The 21641-nt window shown below is 44.2% G+C and overlaps 1 protein-coding gene across 2 annotated transcripts in view; it reads left to right on the top strand.

Annotated features, from left to right (window-relative positions):
- Window positions 1-21641, top strand: part of PHF12 (PHD finger protein 12) — a 148843-nt gene that overhangs the window by 74484 nt on the left and 52718 nt on the right. For both annotated transcript variants that reach the window (XR_012241764.1, XM_073616800.1), the window contains exons 5-9: window positions 3021-3141; window positions 4381-4513; window positions 4757-4921; window positions 5169-5327; window positions 16041-16788. Coding sequence is in view for 1 of the 2 variants with exons in the window: in XM_073616800.1 (XP_073472901.1) it covers window positions 3021-3141; window positions 4381-4513; window positions 4757-4921; window positions 5169-5327; window positions 16041-16788 (1326 nt within the window). In the remaining variant the exon portion in view is untranslated. The remainder of the gene's footprint in view (window positions 1-3020; window positions 3142-4380; window positions 4514-4756; window positions 4922-5168; window positions 5328-16040; window positions 16789-21641) is intronic.

The raw sequence follows: 21641 nt of genomic DNA, 5'->3' as shown, positions 1-21641 counted from the left end.
GACTAAAGTCACCAACAGGTATTTCCAGGGGCATGGTCTCTTCACCCAGACATCTTCTTGGCCATATGCCAAAGATGGGGGGGGGGGGGTCCTGGATGTAGATCTATTTGTGTCCAGGTTCAATAACAAGATCAACAACTTTGTGTCAAGAACAAGGGATCCTCTTGCATGCGGGACAGATGCTATGGTGACTCAGTGGCATCAGTTCTCTCTGATTTATGCATTCCCTCCTATTCTGCTACTGCCACGACTTCTTCGCAGGATCAAGAAGGAAAAGAAGTCGGTACTTCTGGTGGCCCCAGCGTGGCCCAGAAGAGCTTGGTATGCAGAAATAGTAAAGATGGCAGTAGGTTCCCCATAGACCCTACCACCACATCCAGACCTGTTATCCCAGGTACCAGTGTTACATCCTACCTTACAAATGCTAAATTTAACGGTTTGGCTATTGAAACCCACATTCTGAAAAGTTGTGGGCTTTCAGGCCCAGTGATTTCTACCTTGATTAATGCAAGGAAGCCAGCGTCCAGAGTCATTTATCATAGAGTCTGGAAAGCATATGTCTCCTGATGTGAATGCATGGGTTGGCACCCCAGAAAATGTCATAGGTAGAATCCTTGACTTTCTGCTAATGGGGTTAGAGATGAAGCTGGCCTTGAGTACCATCAAGGGCCAGGTCTCGGCCTTGTCAGTATTGTTTCAACAGCCGCTTGCTTCGCATTCTTTGGTCAGAAGCTTTATACAGGGGGTAACGTGCCTTAATCCTCCGGTTAAAGCGCCCCTGAACCCCTGGGACTTGAATTTGGTTCTGTTAGCTTTACAGAAACAGCCTTTTGAGCCAATACATCAAATTCCCTTGTTCCTTTTGATAATGAAGCTAATTTTTCTGGTAGCCATTTCTTCTGCTAGAAGAGTATTAGAATTAACAGCTCTTTCCTGTAAAGAGCCATATTTAATCATGCACAAGGATAGAGTGGTATTGCGTCCTCATCCTAGCTTTCTACCGAAGGTGGTTTCAGGTTTTCATCTAAACCAAGATATTATTCTGCCTTCCTTTTTTCCAGATCCCTGTTCTACGGAAGAAAGGTCACTACATTCTTTGGATGTAGTGAAGAGCGGTCAAAGCCTATTTGGAAGCAAATGCGAATCGTTATTCTCAAAACGGATGTTTTCTTGGTGTTGCCAGAAGGTCCTATTAGAGGACAGGCAGCGTCGAAATCTACCATTGCTAAATGGTCTAGACAGGTTATTGTTCAAGCTTATGGTTTGAAGAAGAAAAATCCACCATATCAAAGCGCACTCCACAAGGGCTATTAGTGCTTCGTGGGCAGTGCATCACCAGGCCTCCATGGCTCAAATCTGCAAGGCCGCAACTTGGTCTTTAGTCCATACATTCACCAGATTTTATCAGGTGGATGTGAGAAGGCATGAGGATATCACCTTTTGGGCGCAGTGTGCTGCAGGCAGCGGTACAAGGTCCTCAGGTCTGATTACACCCTACTCTGTTGTCTCCCTCCCCTCAGATAGTATTGCTCTGGGACATCCCATCAGTGATTACTGAGGCTCTGTGTCCCGTGACGTACGAAAAAGAAAGTAGGATTTTTATAACAGCTTACCTGCAAAATCCTTTTCTTTTGAGGTACATCACGCGACACAGAGGTCCCTTCCCTCTTCTAATACACTTATATTGCATTGCTACAAAACTGAGGTATTCCCAGTAAGGGGAGGGGTTATAGAAATAATTAACACCGCTCCGGACAAGCCAGGCTGAAATCTCTTTTCCTCCACAGCAAAGAACAGGGGAGGGGTTATAGGGGGTTGAACTTCCTGTCCAGGGTGTGCCAGTGTCCAATCACCTAGTGATAACTATATAACCCATCAGTGATTACCCTGGCTCTGTGTCCCGTGATGTACCTCAAAAGAAAAGGATTTTACAGGTAAGCTGTTATAAAAAATCCTTTTTTGAAATTTTTTTTCCTGAATGCACGCCACTTGTTTATGCGCCTGTGTGCATAGGCACATTACAATTAATGGGCTGTATTAGCTCGGTAAAAAAAAAAACCCTGTACTGAGCTTTTTTTTAAGCTGCAGTGTGCAAGAGGCCAAAGGTGTCCCTCTCTTCCTGCTGGAATAATTAATTTATGCTAATTTGTAGCAATCATTTGGATGGGATTGGATAGTTCAGGAGAATTTTAGGGCCAACTTGTCAGCAACCATAGAGCACAACTGTATTAGGTGGCATTGACTCTTAGGCCCCTTTCACACTGAGGCGGTTTGCAGGCGGTATTGCGCTAAAAATACCTCCTGCAAACCGCCCCTAAACAGCCTCCGCTGTTTGTTCAGTGTGAAAGCCCGAGGGCTTTCACACTGAAGCGGTGCGCTGGCAGGACTGTGAAAAAAGTCCTGCAAACCGCTTCTTTGGAGCGGTGAAGGAGCGGTGTATTCACTGCTCCTAAACCGCTCCTGCCCGTTGAAATCAATGGGACAGCGCGGCAATACCGCGGCTATAGCCGCGCTGTACAAGTGATTTTAACCCTTTTTCGGCCGCCAGCGGGGGTTAAAACCGCACCGCTAGCGGCCGAATACAGCTACAAGAACGACAGTACAGCAGCGCTAAAAATAGCGCTGTTGTACCGCCGACGCCCCCACCGCCCCAGTGTGAAAGGGGCCTTATGGTTTGTTTCGACCTTTAGTAAACCTGCAGTTTTGATTCCATACGTCCAAAGACCTGGTTTCCCACTTTTGGGTGGATTGAAGCCAGAGTTTTGCCATGGTCTTGGTGCCTGGCAAGAAGATATCATGCTACCCCCAACAAAGTGGCAGGTAGAGAAGCTTCTTAGCCAGTCTATCGTTTTATGAATTAATATATAGCATTTCTGCATACTGTTCCCCCTACTGGATTTTGTTCTTGGAATATAAGTCAAGCAGATCTTTTTGCAAAGTGTGTGAAATTATTAGTGTTTTTTTTTTTTTTTTTCACTTTCTTTGATATCAAAGTTTATGCAAAATACTCTCATCTACAGGCACCAGCAAGCGAAGAAGAAAAGAGGAAATGACAGGAAAAAATGTAAAGAAAGCACAGCACGAGCTGGATCACAATGGTCTGGTCCCATTACCAGTTAAAGTCTGCTTCACTTGTAGTAGGTATGTAAAAATTAGCGGTGCACCAAAATTAAAATTTCGGTACCGAAGATTAAGGATGCACTTGGCCGAAACCGAAATTTAAGGTTTTTTTTTTCTAAAAAATAAATACATTTTTTTATAAAGCATTGTATTATATTCAACTTTTTTTAATATCGTGAATTTATTGTTGCCCATTATGGGCACCTTTTTTGAAGCGGTGTTAAAAATCCTGCTTGCTGCATTTTTGGTGCATATTTGGCAAACCGCACCAAAAACCCATCTCCCCATTGAAAACGCAGCAAGAACGCATCAAAAATGCACACTAGCAGTTTTATGCATTTTTTGGAGTTGCGTAACTTATGAAAAACACCCTAAGCATCACTAGTAAAAAAAAAAAAAAACATGGCTCTGTTGTGTTGATGCTAGTTTCTTTATTCTTCTGTGTATACATTATTAAAGGTTCAGCCCACCTAAAAGGGGTATTTTATATTTAATGTTGACACCAGTAGGCTGAATACCGTATTTATCGGCGTATAACATGCACCTTAATTTTAGTAGGGAGGTTTCAGGAATAAACTTAAATTAGCTTTGAAGCAAAGTAAGGGTCAGTGCCAATCAGCGCAGCCTTACCAGTGCATGGAGATTAGAGCTGCTGGATTACAGAGCGGGAATCTCCCACTTACTCGGCTGCCGCTGTTATACGGAGTCCTGCCTTCTGGATTAGCTCCTATGATAGATGTTGCATGTCCCGGGAATTGGACCAGTCTGTCATAGGAGCCGTTCCAGGAGCCTGGACTTGGTATAACAGCGGCCGCTGAGTAATCGGGAGAGCCCCGCTCTGTGTAATCTGGTGGTGCTCGCCCCCCTTCCCCTCCGAGGCAGCCCAATGGAAAATATAGTCGCATAACACACGCACGTTTTTTTAACTCTGTTTTCAGGGGGAAAAGTGCGTGTTCTATGCCGATTTAAATACAGTAATTCACTAGTTTAGTGATCTTATAAGCACTTTAGCAGTTATCTTCCTGGCAAAATTTCCTCTACCCTCTAGTAGTGGCTGTAACAGTTGGGTAGCTCTAGTAGGTCATATAGCTTTCAATTTTAGTTCAGGTTTTGCAGTAGCAATGTTTTGGCATATTGCAAATAGATGCAAAAGGTTTTATATAGGACACTTCAAAAACCAATATTGTCAATACGTTTGAAGGTGTCCTGGAAGATTGCATGTGTATACACTTGCATGCGACTCTATTATTTCTTTTATAGGAGCTGTCGTGTGGCGCCCTTGATCCAGTGTGATTACTGCCCTCTCTTGTTTCATATGGACTGCTTGGACCCCCCTCTCACTGCCATGCCAACCGGTCGCTGGCTGTGTCCCAATCACATCGAACATGTTGTTGTAAGTAGCCTACTCCTTAGTTGTATCACTAGGGTTTTTTCATTGTTGTAACAATGATTTTCTGATTTTGCGCTTTTCTGAACATATGGATTTTTAAAACTAAATCCTACATAATTGAATACTTGGGGTAAAATAGAACATGGAGTACATTTTTTCTTAATGAAGAGTATCTAAATATATATTATAATACAGAAATATGTAGGTGCAGTTACCTCTTACTGATGTTGCTTTGTACTTCTGTAGCTGAATCAGAAGAGCATGACTTTGAGTAACCGGTGCCAGGTGTTTGACCGATTCCAGGATGGTGTTTCACAGCATGCAGTAAAAGTGGACTTTCTGAGCCGTATCCATAAATTACATCCCCCAAACCGCCGGCTTTTGCCTTCGATCAGGAAAAACACAGTCAAGGTATGTAGACTAGCATTGGAGTGCTAATTTCAAATAGAAACGTTTCTGGAAAGAATTTGCAAATCAGTGTTTTGGTTGTTGGATCAAACTGTAAAATGAACCTTCAGCACTCGCTCTATTATTATTATTTTATTTTTTTATTTTTTATTTTTGTATTTTTCTCGGAGACTATAGACATGTCTTTTAATATGATGAGGGCTCCTTCCTCCCTCTTGCTCTGACTGTATACTGCTCTTTAATACCTTAGGTACCAGAAGCTATCAAGGCACAGTATCAGGCACCTCCAGAGCTAATACCTCCGGCTGGCATACGTGACGGGGAGCTAATCTGTAATGGTGTACCCGATGAGTCCCAGAAGCACCTCCTGCACTCTGAGCACTTAGCTAACCAAGCAGAGCAACAAGAGGTTTGTATTTGGTATCATGGCTTTTTTTCAACAATCATTGTCTTGATCATTCTTCATGAAACATTGCTAAAATGAAGACCAAAACATCATAGAGATTTTTTTTTTTTTCTTATGCTCTCCTTACATGCATCAAAGCTTATGCTGCTCACATTTTTGCTGATTCCTGCTGATTCAGATGAAATTTGACCTGTGGCCTTTTCGGCACCCCTCAGCTGGGCAAATGAAAATGAGCCAAACAGAAAAATCTCGGCCTAACTGTAACTGCAGCCAGTCAGGTGTAGTCACTGTTCAGGTATTCTGACAGCCATGGAAGCTGCTGTTATCAGAATACAGTGCCTAACATGGGAGGTTTTTCCATCCATGCTGTTTAGCGTGGATTGGGGAATCTGTCAGCATGTGGGGCTGGATTAGAGAAATCCTAATGTGTATGGCTTGAGTTCCTTAGTTTTGTTGAACTCTTTGAGGGCCTTTTTAATACCTGTTTTTGCAGCTCTCGTGTTTGTAGTCCCAGAGCTTTGGCATTCTTTTACTTTTCCTCACTGGACATGCTGCTGCCTCTGTGTTGGCAAATACTCTGATTCTGTTAATGTTTAAGGTAGCATTCCAGTCAAACCCTAACTATACCTAAACCTGCTCCCTCCCCCATTCTAAGCCTAGCCTAACTATCCTGTAAAGGAAAGATGTCTATACTTGCCTAATTTGAGGGCGGTCCGGTCACAGGATCTCTCCAGTGTCCGGCTTCAGAGAAGAGGAGAGATCGCCAACAATGGCTGCAGAGCCTGGGCGATGTCACCTACAGTGGATATAAAAAGTCTGCACCCCCTGTTAAAATCTTTCTGTGATGTAAAAAAATGAGACCAAGATAAATCCTTTCAGAACTTTTCCCACCTTTAATGTGACCTATAAACTTTACAACTCAGTTGAACAACAAACCAAAATCTTTAAGGTGGAGGGAAGTAAAAATAAAAAAATAAAATTAATATGGTTGCATAAGTGTGCACACCCGTAAACTAATACTTTTTGTTGAAGCACCTTTTGATTTTATTACAGCACTCAGTCTTTTGGAGTCTATCAGCATGGCACATCTTCACTTGGCAATATTTACCCACTCTTCTTTGCAAAAACACTCCAAATCTGTCAGATTGCAAGGGCATCTCCTGTGCATAGCCCTCTTCAGATCACCCCATAGATTTTCAATCAGATTCGGGTCTATGCTCTGCCTGGGCCATTCCAAAACTTTAATCTTCTGGTGAAGCCATTCCTTGGTTTATATTTGGATGTATGCTTTGGGTCGTTGTCATGCTGAAAGATGATGTTCCTCTTCATGTTCAGTTTTCTAGCAGAAGCCTGAAGGTTTTGTGCCACTATTGACTGGTATTTGGAACTGTTCATAATTCCCTCTCTACCTTGACTAAGGCCCCTGTTCCAGCTGAAGAAAAACGGCCACAAAGCATGCTGCCACCACCATGCTTCACGGTGGGTACGGTGTTTTTGGTGATGTGCAGTGTTATGTTTAGCACAAAAACATCTTTTGGAATTATGGCCAAAAAGTTCAACTTTGGTTTCATCACACTATAACACATTTTCCCACATGCTTTTGGGAGACTTCAGATGTGTTTTTGCAGTACTTAACCAGGCTTGGATGCTTCTCTTTGTAAGAAAAGGCTTCTGTCTTGCCACTCTACTCCATAGCCCAGACATATTAAGAATACGGGAGATTGTCCCATGTACCACACAGCCAGTACTTGCCAGATATTTCTGCAGCTCCTTTAATGTTTCTGTAGGCCTCTTGGCAGCCTCCCTGACCTGTTTTTTTTCCGGTCTTTTCATCAATGTTGAAGGGACGTCCAGTTCTTGGAAATGTCACTAATGTGCCATATTTTCTCCACTTGATGACTGTCTTCACTGTGTTCCATAATATATCTAATGACTTGAAATTTCTTTTATACCCTTCTCCTAACTGATACCTTTTAACAATGAGATCCCTCTGATGCTTTGGAAGCTCTCTGTAGACCATGGCTTTTGCTGTAGGATGCGACTAAGAAAATGTCAGGAAAGACCTACTAGAACAGCTGAACTTTATATGGGGTTAATCAGAGGCACTTTAAAGTATGGCAGGTGTGTACTGACTCCTATTTAACATGAGTTTGAATGTGATTGCCTAATTTTGAACACAGCTACATCCCCAATTATAAGAGGGTGTGCACACTTATGCAACCACATTATTTTAGTTTATTCCCCCCTCCCCCTAAAAGATTTCAGTTTGTTTTTCAACTGAGTTGTACAGTTTGCAGATCACATTAAAGGTGGAAAAAGTTCTGAAATAATTTTGGCTCCTTTTTTTTTTTTTACATCACATAAATCTGACATGGGGTGTGTAGACTTTTTATAGCCACTGTATAGGCTTACTGTGGGGCATCCGTTGTCTGCTGTCCTTCTACACTGAAGCTGGCGCTTGGAAATGATCAGGTGACTGAAGTGTCCTCAGCATAGGTAAGTATAGACAGCTTACCTTTACAGAGTAGTTAGAATAGGCCTGAAATGGGTGGGAGTTAATTTAGGTATATTTAGAATTTGTCTGGAATGCTACTTTAATAAAGGCAGCATGTACTGTGAGCAGTAACATGAAAGGATTGCTTGGGTTTCTTTAGCCTTACAGGATTCCTATCGCTGTACTTGGCCTAGCCTGCTATTTTAGGTAAAGATTTTATCTTGGGGCGTTTTTATTGCTGCTTGAATTCTTATAAAATAAAGTTCAAATTTGTAATCGCTGTTTTTTTCCTTACCAATTTTAGCCATTTGACAATATGTCACAAGGGAAGTAGAACATCCCTAGCTACCTAATTTAAAATGATAGCTGACTTTCATGGTTATCTGACCCTGATCATGAGCACGACAGCCAGGTTGCTAGTATTTTCAGGATTAGATTTGCAATGGCAGTCTATGTATTTCAACTATGTCAGATTATTCTTGTTTTGATAGCAAACTACATATATTTCATTGTACATTTATTTTTTACTATAGTGTGACATCTTTTATGTTGCAGGTTTTCAGGTCAGGATAGGGTAAGCACAGGCTCATTTAAAAGGTTTTTAGGGGAGTAAGTCAGCAGTGCACCAGGAAAATCTTTCCTGGCCAATGCTTTATTTAGAAATGTTTCAGTTCTGATGAGCTTTTTACAGTTTTGGGAATATATTTAGCACCAGGAATCAGCAGGGCTTCAGGCTGGAACTGCCAGCTTTCAGTGACAGGTGGCATCTAACATATAAAGTGCAAAAGCTGACTAGATCATGTCCTGGGCTTTCGAGGCTTCATATTACTGTATGGTAGAGATGTATATTTCTCTTTAGTTCATCGACGGGCAACAGCGCCCCATTAATCTTGACTATAGGGTTATATCGCCCTCTAAAAGAGTAGGACTAGGCAGAACAAAAAATTTGGCTACGACCCTTGGGCCATCCACAGCTAGTATATAACCCCCTCCCTGTTATAGGCATTCAGTATTTTTTCTGTCTAGTCAGGACCTAGGCTCCCTGCTGGGATCTTTTGGTCCTAGCATTTTTTTTTTTTCTCCTTTTCCACTTTTTTCCTGGGAGATCTGCAATCAACTGCCGGGCTGGATAATCTAGATCCAGTGGTTCCCACAGTCTGGCCAGAAAGTGCGTGCAGACCGCAGCTACACGCTAGGTCGGTCGCGACATAGCCTCACTGGACGGAGGCTGGCCTGCGAATTAAACGTCCCACAAGGTCGCATGCGACCGGGCTCTGGTCGTGGTGCCCCCCCGGCCAGCCGCCCCCCACTTCAGTGGTGAGGGGTTCTGTCTGGAGCGACACCAACATCCATAGAGTGGTAAGTACAGTTGGACGGTCGGCCCTACCTGTCTGTTTTCCTTCTCCCATCCTAGATCCCTCCATTAAGCTGCCCCCCCCCCCCCCCCCCCCCTACTTTATTCATCTCGCCGGGGTGCAGTACCTTTGTCCCAGTACAGAGGGCACAGCAGTGCCATTTAACAGCGGGCTGTCCACTGCTGCCTGCTTCTTGGTGGGGGGAGGCCGTTTTTCCTTTGGGTTGATCTCCGTCCAGCAGCCATGGTTTTTGTGGTCTGTGACGTCACGGTAGCCATTTTGCATTCCTCTGGCATGATGCTGGAGGCAGGCGGTGCCTGGGCTCCGGGCCCTCCTCTAACTCCCCTCTCTGATATAGTGGACTGTATGGACACACATGATGAGCTGATGGTTCTGAACATACGGCTCTCCTCTGGCTTGGTAGTGGTGAGTCCTTGGAAGTCACTTTCTCCAGTAGCAAGGGTCTATTGTCCTCAGTGTGGGGGTCCATAGCGGTGCCATAACTTTTTTTTTTTTATTTTTTTTTTTTTTGTGGGGTCTCCCTTATCCTTATGGAACCTTAGGATCACATCTCCCCCACAGACCCCCTAATGGAGGTGTCTGGTCCCACGGAAGCCCCAGCTCCCCATTAATACACTGACGGCGGTCCTACAGTCCTTGGTATCCAGGGTGGAAGTGAAGTGTGGGCTAAGGCCTAGCAGGAAGCGTCCTCTGTTTTCTCCTGCTCAGTCGGACTCATCTGAGTCTGGCGCTGCCATTAAGATGGCCCGTCCAGTGGGACTTAATACCACGCTCCCTGATCTGTCCGATTGTGAGGATGACTCCTCCACGTTCGCAGCAGCGAATGATAAAGCACTGATGGACGCACTTGTTACTGCAGTGCGTGAGACTTTAAAAATGGAGGCTGTGGCTAGTGCGGCGACGGACGTGGCTGTCTCTTTTGGTACACACAAGATGCCTCATACAGCTAAGGTGTTTCCTTATCTTCCCTACTTTGACAAATTTGTCTATAAGGAGTGGGGGCAACCAAAGCAACCTTTTGTGGATCCCCAAACCTTTTGCAGTATGTTACCCTTTTGAGGAATCAATCCCTTTTATAAAGGTGGACTCTCCTGTTTCCAGATTAAATAAGCAAGCATGATCCCAGTAGAGGATTCCCCGTCCTTTAAAGACCCAGCTGATAGGAAAGCATAGTCTGTGGCACGCAGCAGGTTTACTATGGCAGGTTTGGCATTGCGACCTCGGCCCTGGTGTCTCAGACCCTAACTGAGTGGGCCAAGCTTTTGTGCCAGGGTCTGGGGAATGAGCAGGTTTCTTCTGCTTATGTTGGTCTGGCAGGCCAGTTGGTCCAGGGGCTGCAGTTTATATGTGATGCATCTTTGGATGCGGCTCCTGTGCTGTCCAAGCTCTCTATTTCAGTGGTAGTGATTAGGCATGTGCTGTGGCTTAAGAATTGGTCTGAAGACCAAGCCTCCAAGAAGCTCTCATTGATCTGCCCCTCAAGGTGATTGCCTGTTTGGGGCTACTTTGTATTACATTAAGGGTCTCATGGGGGAGGAAGTGTACCTTCCTGCCACAGTCTAGCAAAGGGAAGAAGCCTCGTCACAAACGTAGGCCCTCCTTAGCCCATAAAATTATTTTGTGCTCCCGGGACTGCAGATAAGGGAAATGGATCTTTCAAGTCTTCCCCGGGAGGTTCCAAGCAACCTTGGTCTGGTAAGCCTAGAGCTGGCTTCTCTGGACCCGCAGAAAAGACCTTCAGCATGAAGATCTGTCCTCGCCCATAACTGGGGCGGGTGGGGGCGACATCTTCGCTGGGTTCCGGCCTCTTGGACCTCCTTCGTGATTGTCAAGGGGATCCACAAAATAATCCTTTTTGGGGGTATCAAAGAAGAGGGGCATCTGTTTCGGGGTTTTTAGGCCCAGAGTCAACGTGTACGGATATAATTCCTGCAAAGGTTCTGGTGATGTCCGAACTACCCACAGTCATATCCCCCCCCCCCCCCCCCCCCCCACCCCCCCCCCCCCCACCCCCCCCGTCCAGGAAATTGTTTCACCTGGGTCTGACTCTGGATTTGATGTTGACCAGGGTGGTCTTTCTGGTAAAACTTTGGGCACCATAGGCTGTGTTCGCCAGCTGCTGTCACACAGTCTTCTCTCCCGACCTGCATACAGGTTCTGGGCCTGGTGGTGTTCACTTTCAAGGCAGTTTCGTTTGCACAGGCCTGTACACGGCTCCTGTTCAACAGGAAGATACCGAGGTTCGTGGCAAGGTCATGGGTTCCTCTGGTAGACACCGCAGTTGTCCTAGTGCCACTGTGGAGCCAATACCTTTCTCTTCTCGCCGTGGGATTTAAATTTGGTGCTCTCGGTCCTCCAGAAACCTCCATTTGGGAATATTCGGGAGATTCCATTGTCTACGTTGTCCCAGAAGGTGACATTCTTGGTAGCTATTGCATCGGCCCGTAGGGTGTTTGGGTAGGCGGCATTATCCTGTTGAGTACTCCCTATTTGGTGGTTCTTTGTCCCTGTCCATCGTTCCTACCTAAAGTTATCTCTGGCTTCCATTTGAATGAAGCCATTCAAATGTGTCCCATGCTGGTTCATCCCAAGGAATTTTTGTCTGGCAGCCACGGAGTCCCATCAGAGGTCACTCGCTTTTTGTGGTTACGCAAGGACCAAGGAAAGGGCTGGCCGCTTCTTTGGCTACCATCTCCAGATGGATCAGACAGACGGTGACTCAGACCTATACTATAAAAGGTCTGGTTCCTCCTAGAGCTGCACGATTCTGGCCAAAATGAGAATCAGGATTTTTTTGCTTAGAATAAAGATCACGATTCTCGCTGCGTAACATCTTTCACATTATACAAAAAAATAAAAAATTGGGCTAACTTTACTGTTTAGTTTTTTTATTCATTAAAGTGTATTTTTCCTTTAAAAAAAATTGCGTTTGAAAGACCACTGCGCAAATACAGTGTGACATAAAATATTGCAACAACCGCCATTTTATTCTCTAGGGTCTCTGCTAAAAATATATATATATATATATATATATATATATATATATATATATATATATATATATATATATATATATATATATATATATATATATATATATATATATATATATATATATATATATAAAATGTTTGAGGGTTCTAAGTAATCTTCTAGCAAAAAATACTGATTTTTAACTTGTAAGCAACCAGTGTCAGAAAAAGGTTTAGTCCTTTTTAAGTGGTTAAACTGACCAAATTTACAGACCGAAGTTCTTCCCTTTTGAGCTAAAAAAAAGTGTTACAATGTTTCTCTATTTCCACCTACAATGTTGTGATAAACTTGGCAGACTGCCTGTGTTTTTTTTTTGTTTTTTTTTGACAGCTGTCAGAGAACTCTGCACTGAATCATGAAAATGCTGTTTTAAGATTGTGAGTCTCCGAATCTCCGTTCTTTAACAATAATTCGTGCAGCTCTAGGTTTTCCTTTCCCTGTCATGGTGCATTCTACTCGGGCGCTACGTCTTGGGATTTCCATCGTCAAGTGTCAATATCTCAAGTTTGCAAGGCGGCCACCTGGTCGTCGATGCATACTTTCACCAAATTCTACAAAGTAGATATTTTGGCATCTGCTGATCCTTCTTTTGGCCGCAAGGTTTTATAGGATGCTGTTTAGGGGTGTGTTTTTTTTTTTTTTGTTTTGTTTTTTTTCTTCTCTAAAGTTTTTATTTCCGGTAGGGATCCTGTGTCCTGGTTGAGCTCCTGTGACACCTGTGTTAGGGCTCTTGTGTTATTTTTCCCACCCCTCATTTTTTTCTTTTGGCACTGCTTTTGGACGTCTCTAGAGTCAAGATTAATGGAGTGTTGGGTCCGTCAAACTAAAGCGAAAATAGGATTTTTGTACTCGCCGTGAAATCCATTTCTGAGTTAATTGAAGGACCCAGCACCCACACCTTTAACCCCTTCCTGCCGACCGTACGCACATCTGCGTACTCGGCTTTCCGGGGTTATACCGGGATGATGCCCGCAGCTGCAGGCATCATCCCGGTACCGTTGTTTAGAGCCGGCGATCGGCTATCCGAGTATAACAACCGATGCGGCTAAAAGCCACTCGGCTGTTATACCAGAGGAGGGGACGCCTCCCGACGCTCTTACCGGGCCTCCCGTGCGATCGGGAAGCCCGGTGTCCAATCGGCCGCCTTCGGCGGCTGGGGGCGGGCTGGAACGAAGCTGTGGGCGGCTTCGTTCCAGCCTTCTCAATGTAAGCCGTTTACTCGGCTGCCAATGGCGCCGGTTTTAAAAAAATATACAGTGTTCAGAATCGCCGTTTTCGGCTATCTGAATACTGTGAAGTGCAAAGGAGGGATCGGGGGTCTTTTAGACCTCCGATCCCTCCATAAAGAGTACCTGTCACCACCTTTTACTGTCACAAGGAATGTTTACATTCCTTGTGACAGCAATAAAATAAAAATTTTTTTTTTTTTTTTTAAACACAATTTACAAGTATAAAATAAATGAATAAACGGTGTTCAAATCACACATGTGAGATATCGCCACGATCATCAGAGCGAGAGCAATAATTCTAGCCCTAGACCTCCTCTAACTCAAACCTGGTAACCGTAAAAAAAATTTAAAGCGTCGCCTATGGAAATTCATAGGTACCGTAGTTTGTCGCCATTCCATGAGTGCGTGCAATTATAAAGGGTGACATGTTTGGTATCTATTTACTCTGCGTAACATCATCTTTCACATAATACAAAAAAAATGGGGTAACTTTACTGTTTGGATTTTTTAAAATTCATGAAAGTGTCCCTTTTCCAAAAATTTGCGTTTAAAACACTGCTACACAAATACCGTGTGATATAAAATATTCCAACAATCTCCATTTTATTCTCTAGATTCTCTGCTAAAAAAATATATATAATGTTTGGGAACTCTAATTTTCTAGCAAAAAATACGGATTTTAACTTTTAAACACCACATTTCAAAAATAGGCTTACTCATGAAAGGGTTAAAGAATTTTGGCACTTCTAATACTGCTTGCTACTAAACTGAATGCCTATAGCAGACAGGGGGTTATATACCAGCTGAGAACGGCCCGTGGGCATAGCCAAGTTTTTTCTTTTCTGCCTAGTCCTACTCATGCAGAGGGCGATATAACCCTATAGTCAAGAATAATGGAGCGCTGTGTCGGAGAAATGGATTTTACGGTGAGTACAAAAATCCTAATATCTCTCAAATATTCCCTCCCAAAATAAATCACCAGGTAGCGGCAATGATGTCAGATAATCTGGATGACATTTGTGTGTTTTGCTTGCTTTAGTATCCCTGCTATGTTGCGGTAAGGTTGCACTAATGTGATATTTTAATCAGCAGACTTTATTATGTTTTGTGGTAAATACTGTATATAGGGGTGTGCAAATTGCGTTCCGCTGGTATAACTTAAAGGAAAGTGATTTTTTTTTCCTGTTCCCATAATAAAAAAAGGCAACAAAATATGTATTAAAATGTACTACCAAATGAAAGCCCCGTCTGTCCCAAACAGAATGATGTATAGGTTTGGTAACTTGGAAATACTCTTGTACTTGAGATTTAGGGGGAAAAGTCCTGGGGACTCAAAGTGGTTAAGCTCAGCCATACTGAAATTATCACATACATTGTTTAACGTGCATTGTCGCTTCTTTTTCTGTATGTGGATGATGGCACTGTAACTATAAAAAAATCGAAGTACCTTTTTGCTTAATCGATATACAGCTGTCACATGACCCAGCTCTTTCCCAGCCTGTCTGCAGAGAAATATAAGCAGGAGGAGCTTCTGGTCCTCTGCTACTGGTCACATGTTCAATAAAAAAAAGCCTTTGGAGTACAGAGTAAAAATAACTATTAACCTATTTTTTAAATTGTCAAATATATACTTGAAATCAAATCTTTATAATTTTTGGCAATGGCATGGTGTGGCGGATTTCTGACACTAACGGGCTGTCATGCCCCTCCAGCCTGCGTCTTAGAATAAGAGGGATCTGCATGTAGTATCCCATTCCCCAATGTGTTTAGCAGGCTAGTGGGCACGGAGGAAGAGGGCTGTCATTTACCACTATGAATACTCCCACGTGTGTGACTCTATAGTATGAGAAAATGCTCAGTATACAAATTGGACAGGAAGAATCACTGAACTACCACAGCGCCATGGCAGTTCATTGAGAACTACAAGCTGACAGCCACAAAGGCTGTTGGTACTTGTAATTCATTCGCAGAACCTTTTTTTTTTTTTTTTTTTTTTTTTTTTTTTTGTGTGTGAGCCAGGTAGAACGGGGAACTTGTCCCTGCTCTCAGAGGACTTGTATCGCCAAGCCACAGGAAGAAAAAAAGCGAGAAAAAAAAAATCCTATAAGTCATTGTATAAAATGTGTTTTCAGCCCAATGTTTTTCTTTGCTGATAATGGCCAAGTATGGATAAAATTAAAGCCTGTGTTTAGAAAAATGTGGAGACTGCCATTGCCTGACCTAAAAATGTTAATGTCTTTGCTGCCTTGGCTTCATTACTTTGAGTGGCTGTACTTGGGAACTAACTTCATTTTTCTAAGCACCAGCTCCTTTATTGTACAGTTGAGAAGCCACTAAGTCCAGTGTAGGAAACAGAACACATGCATTCATTTTCTACAGTGGACAATAAAGGTGCCAGCTGTAATGTTTGGGCTTGTTGGCTACCTGGCTTTTGGTGTTTTTCTGCCATGGTTATTGTTACAGCTAAGAGCCACACGTTGTCTCATCCTCCATTAGCCATATGTTTGTGATTCCTAAATAAATGGTGGGAGATTTATTCGTGGTTTTTAATTCAAATGTTTTGGGTTTTGTTTTGAATCTTTAGTGGCTCCGAAGTGTGGTTGCACTTCAGTGCAGCATATTGAAATACTTGTCTGCAAAGCAGATGACATCCTGGGGGCCAGATGACATTGATTCGTTGGATATCAAACCACTTATTGCACCTGATGGTTCCGTTTCCAACTCTCACCAGCACGATGATGGAAAACCCCAGTGTCCTTCATCTTTAGAACTGTGTCCTAGCAGTCAGGCTACAGCTTTGCAGGAAGACTGTGCTTTTGTAGGAAAATTGTGCTCCTCCACCAGCTGTGGCGCCTCCAATGGACCTTCTACATCAGAATCTAAAACTAATGGGCCACATACTTTCAGTGTTAGCCCAAGCCCCACTGAACAATTGACTGAGCACCAAAGGCTAACTGGAACTAGTGCTACTATTTCTGTACTTCCCCAGCGACCAACACGGCCTAGATCAGGAACTCCGCCCACAGCAACTGTACTCCCCAACCACGTTATGAAGACAGAGAGCACAACAGGGTCCACAATTTGTGCTCAAAGACTTCCTGTACCTGCTATCACACCTCCAAATTCCTGTTCCAGTCCAGAGCTATCAAGCACTTTGTCACGAAAACATACCCAAATGCAACCTGGACCTCTGCTCAGTCAGCATGACTCTAGACCCATGGGGTCACCGCTTTCTGGCACAAGGGCACTTACTCCTCCACAGGCGGTCAGTGTTGATCTCACATCTGCAGCTCCTGGTGCCTCCAGACTTTGTGCAGCAGCTCCAACTGCAGGTATGTTACAGTATGCTCTGACACTCTGTTGTAAGTGGCCATTAGGCCCCATTCACATTTGTTCGACTTGTCATGCAACTTTGGTCCCCAAAATTACATGACAAGTCGCACCCAATGAGTACCGTTCATATCTGTTGGACTTTAAATTAGTTTATGCAATGCTTTGGTCCAACTTTCATGCGACCTGAGAGCCATAAATTTCAATGTAAAAACTCAAAAGTTGCATGAAAGTTGCACCTGTATGATATACATGTGACTTGTGTGCGAAAAGAATGGTGGCAGTGAAGAATAAATGTAGAAAACTGTGTGAGGTGTCCCGTCCCGTCCCGTCCCCCCCCCCCCCCCCCCCCATCCATACCAGGACCCTGGGTTCATTATGCTGTTTATTTTTTTGTTTTTTTTTATTGCCAGCATTCAGGGGTAGGCGACCTTGGCCCTCCAGCTGTGGTGAAACTACAAGTCCCATGAGAGATTGCAAGACCCTAACAAATAGAGGCATCATGGAATTTGTAGTTTCACCACAGCTGGAGTGCCGAGGTTGCCTACCCCTGGTTTTGGGGATCTCATAGTCGAGGCTTTCTCAATGTTATCATTCTACAGTAAAATGGGGGTTAATGGCTTCACGCTCATGACTGATCTGCTGTGTAAAACTCTCCCAATGGAGACCCGCCCTTCTCAGCCCCTCCTTCTCCTTTCACAGGAGCCTCTCCCCCCATTCACAAAAGTTATCAAAGAACTTCTCAATCAAGGAGGCGGCTCAAAGTAAGTGGTTATTGGTTGAACTAGATGGACTTGTGTTTTTTTTTTTCTTTTTTTTTTTCAACCAGACTATGTAAGGTAGGAGAAGACGGGTCCTCATTATTAGTGCTTTTTTCACAGCACCTAAACACAGAGCCCGAAGCTATTAACCCCCTTCGTGCCATTAGATCATCCACAGGAAGCCATGATGATTTCTACAGGATTCAACAGAGCCTGCACGACGTGAGAGGCTTCATTACAGGCAAATTGCCTCACTTAAAAGCACATACATACATGATTTATTTTGCCTTCAGGGATTAAAGTGGTTGTAAACCTCAGACATGAAATATGAGCAAAGCATATCCCTCTATAGTGTGTACTTGTCTCAGTCTAAAGCACCAACAGCCCTTTCACACTGCCAGCGCCCGGTGCTGCCCATTGACTTCAATGGGTAGGGGCGCTTGTAAGAGTGGTGTTTAGAAGCTGCTTGCCGGATTTCCCTTTTTTCTTTTTTTTTTTTTCACCGTCCTGCCAGCACAGCGCCTGGGATTGAAGGGGAGGCTTTTTTCAGGTGCTTTACAGGCGCTATTTTTAGCGCTAAAACGCCTCCAGTGTGAAAGGGGTCTAAGTGTAATTTCTGTCTGCTGCCTGTTCCACTGTTATTTGTATGAGTCACTTCTGACAAGTTTCGCTCACACCAAGAGAAAACAAGGTGACAGAGGCGGTATCTCCAGCACACAGTCAATGACCGCCTTAGCTCTGTTCCTGTGCGTTGTGTAAAGGGGTGTGTGTGTCCCTTTCCTCCAATCAGCTCTCTGAGCTCTGCCTTGTGTAATTTCAGCTTTTTGCCCCGTTTTCTGACAGCTCAGACAAAGTTAATAAAGTCTGGTCTTTGAACGAATGTAAACAGATGTAGAGGAGAGAGGACTGCAGATAAACAGGTGCAAACTTATGTAGGAGTGTTTTGTTTAATTTCTGTGTACTGCCTGATGCCAGTCACTTCACTGGGTTTATGCAAGGCTTTACAACCACTTTAATCAAAAACAGAACTGTTTATGCTGTGTTTGGCTCATGGGGATAGACCGTGTATTTCAGGCAAGGTCAAAAGGGATTTTCAGAACTTGTTAATGTTCTTGGCCTGGAAAAAAAAAGAAACTAATGCAAACTCTACTTGTAAGGACTGGTAAGCTGCAATATATATTTTGTTTTAATACACTTTAAAGCAAAACTCTGTTTGCCTAGAGAAATGTATGTGTTGCCATCCCTCCCCACAGGAGGGAGAGTGGCAGTTCAGACATAAGGCAGGGTTCACACCTGTGAATTTCAGGTCTGTTTTCACACTGAATTTCCAAAGCAGCTGTTTAGCGGTTCAACTTCGATTTCAGGTATGATTCAAATGGGAATTTTAGGAGCGGACGGCCACCAGCGTCTTTGACAATAGCCGCTTGTTAAGGAGCGGGCCAGGAAGCTGGCTGCCCCGTCCTTAACAACCAATCACTCAACATCTGTCAGTGGGTGCCCCCATACTCCACATGGGGGGTGGTGGGATCTGGGGGCTCCCTTGTTAAAGGGGGGGGCCTCCAGATTCTGATAAGCCTCCTCCGCTGACAGCAGCAACCACCGCCCAGGGTTGTGGGGAAGAGGCCCTTGTCCACATCAGCCCCTGGGGACAAGGTGATTTAGGGGCTGGAAATTATTGACCTAGTATGGTTCGGGGGGGGGGGGGGGGGGGGGGGGGGGGCGCTCATTCGTTGTCGGGGGGGGGGGGGCCTCCTTGCCAGGCTGCATGCTTGGATAATGGCCTGGTATAGCTTTTGGGGGCTGGGTGCCCTACACTCTCCCCCCCCCCCCTCAATTTGTGTTCAAAACTGACGTGGGATTCAGAAGTGTTCCTATACAAGGCAATGAGCCTGGAATTAGCATCTGAACTGCAGTGCTCAGAAAATACAGGCCTTTTATTTTTTTATTTTTTTATCCGCATTGCCACTGCACCATAGATATCTGAACCGCCTCCATAGAAAGTCGGTTTGGTTCACGTGTCATGTGAATCAGATGCTGTTCAAAATGCATCCAATTTGTATATTTGTGAACCAAGCCTAATTCTGAATGTGGTTTAAAGGGAACTTTTTTTGCATGGCTGAGGCTATCCTCCAGTCCAGTCAGAACAGCTGGAATTCAGTCAATGGGAGCCTCTGCTGTGACACTGGTTATCCAGTAGGGGTGCTGAAATTAATCGTTGCATCGATGCATCGCGATTCAGGTGTCTCCGATGCGGCATTGATGCGTAAGGACCGGAAAATCGATGTTCGGTGACGTCATTACTAGCCCCGCCCCTCCCGGGAAAGCGCTCCGAGCGGATTTTTAAAAAGACTTTATTTTAATTAATGTTATATTACAATAGATGCTGTGCCCCCGCTGTATGTGCTTTTTTAAAAAAAATGTCGCTTTATACCGAATTTCGCCGTAGTATTACGATCATGTGACGCCCGTCCCGCCCCTCTCCACTCTGCTCTTCCCTCTCCGCTCTCCTCTTCCGTCTCCTGAGTCCTGACGTCAGCGGGGATTTCTCAGTCCCGCCCGCATCTCTTCTGATACGATAACTATAGTCAGCGGGCGGGACTGAGAATTCCCCGCTGACATCAGGACTCAGGAGACACGAGAGAGGAGAGCGGAGAGGGGCGGGACGGGACGGGACGAGCCGGGAGTCACATGATCGTACTACTATGGAGAAATTCAGTATGAGGTGACATTGGTTTTTTAAAAGCACATACAGCGGGGGCACAGCATCTATTGTAATATAACATTAATTAAAATAAAGTAATTGTGGGGGGTTAGTGATGGCTGCATTGTTTGGGCATAGATGGCTGAGTTTGACAGGCACAAGTGGCTGCGTTTGGGCACAGGTGGCTGCGTTTGACGGGCACAGGTGGCTGCGTTTGACGGGCACAGGTGGCTGCGTTTGACGGGGGAGGTTCAGTATTTTTCAGTTTGTTTTCGCTCATCGTAATCGTGATGCATCGTGATATCGAATCGAATCGTTGACCAGATAATCGAATCGAATCGTGAGACCAGTGAAGATGCGCACCCCTATTATCCAGACAAGTTCCTAATAAATAAAGCCATGCCTGGAATGATATATTGCTCACACAGGCCATGGGCCTATGTGGAATTGCACCCCAAAATACATTCAGCTACTTCTCCTGAGTACGGAGATACCACATGTGTGGGACTTTTTGGGAGCCTAGCCGCGTACGGGACCCCGAAAACCAATCACCGCCTTCAGGATTTCTAAGGGTGTAAATTTTTGATTTCACTCTTCACTGCCTATCACAGTTTCGGAGGCCATGGAATGCCCAGGTGGCACAACCCCCCCCCCCCCCCCAAATGACCCCATTTTGGAAAGTAGACACCCCAAGCTATTTGCTGAGAGGCATATTGAGTCCATGGAATATTTTATATTTTGACACAAGTTGCGGGAAAGTGACACTTTTTTTTTTTTTTTTTTTTGCACAAAGTTGTCACTAAATGATATATTGCTCACACAGGCCATGGGCCTATGTGGAATTGCACCCCAAAATACATTTAGAGGCATGGTGAGTATTTTGCAGCTCTCATTTGTTTTTGAAAATGAAGAAAGACAGGAAAAAACTTTTTTTTTTTTTTCTTTTTTCAAATTTCAAAACTTTGTGACAAAAAGTGAGGTCTGCAAAATACTCACTATACCTCTCAGCAAATAGCTTGGGGTGTCTACTTTCCAAAATGGGGTCATTTGGGGGGGGTTTGTGCCACCTGGGCATTCCATGGCCTCCGAAACTGTGATAGGCAGTGAAGAGTGAAATCAAAAATTTACGCCCTTAGAAAGCCTGAAGGCGGTGCTTGGTTTTCGGGGTCCCGTACGCGGCTAGGCTCCCAAAAAGTCTCACACATGTGGTATCCCCGTACTCAGGAGAAGCAGCAGAATGTATTTTGGGGTGTAATTTCACATATTCCCATGGCATGTTTGAGCAATATATCATTAAGTGACAACTTTGTGCAAAAAAAAAAAAAAAAAAATTTGTCTCTTTCCCGCAACTTGTGTCGCAATATAAAATATTCCATGGACTCGACATGCCTCT

This window comes from Aquarana catesbeiana, linkage group LG02, assembly GCF_042186555.1.
Source record: "Aquarana catesbeiana isolate 2022-GZ linkage group LG02, ASM4218655v1, whole genome shotgun sequence".
Lineage (NCBI taxonomy): Eukaryota > Metazoa > Chordata > Amphibia > Anura > Ranidae > Aquarana > Aquarana catesbeiana.
This window is presented reverse-complemented; position numbering and strand designations above follow the sequence as displayed.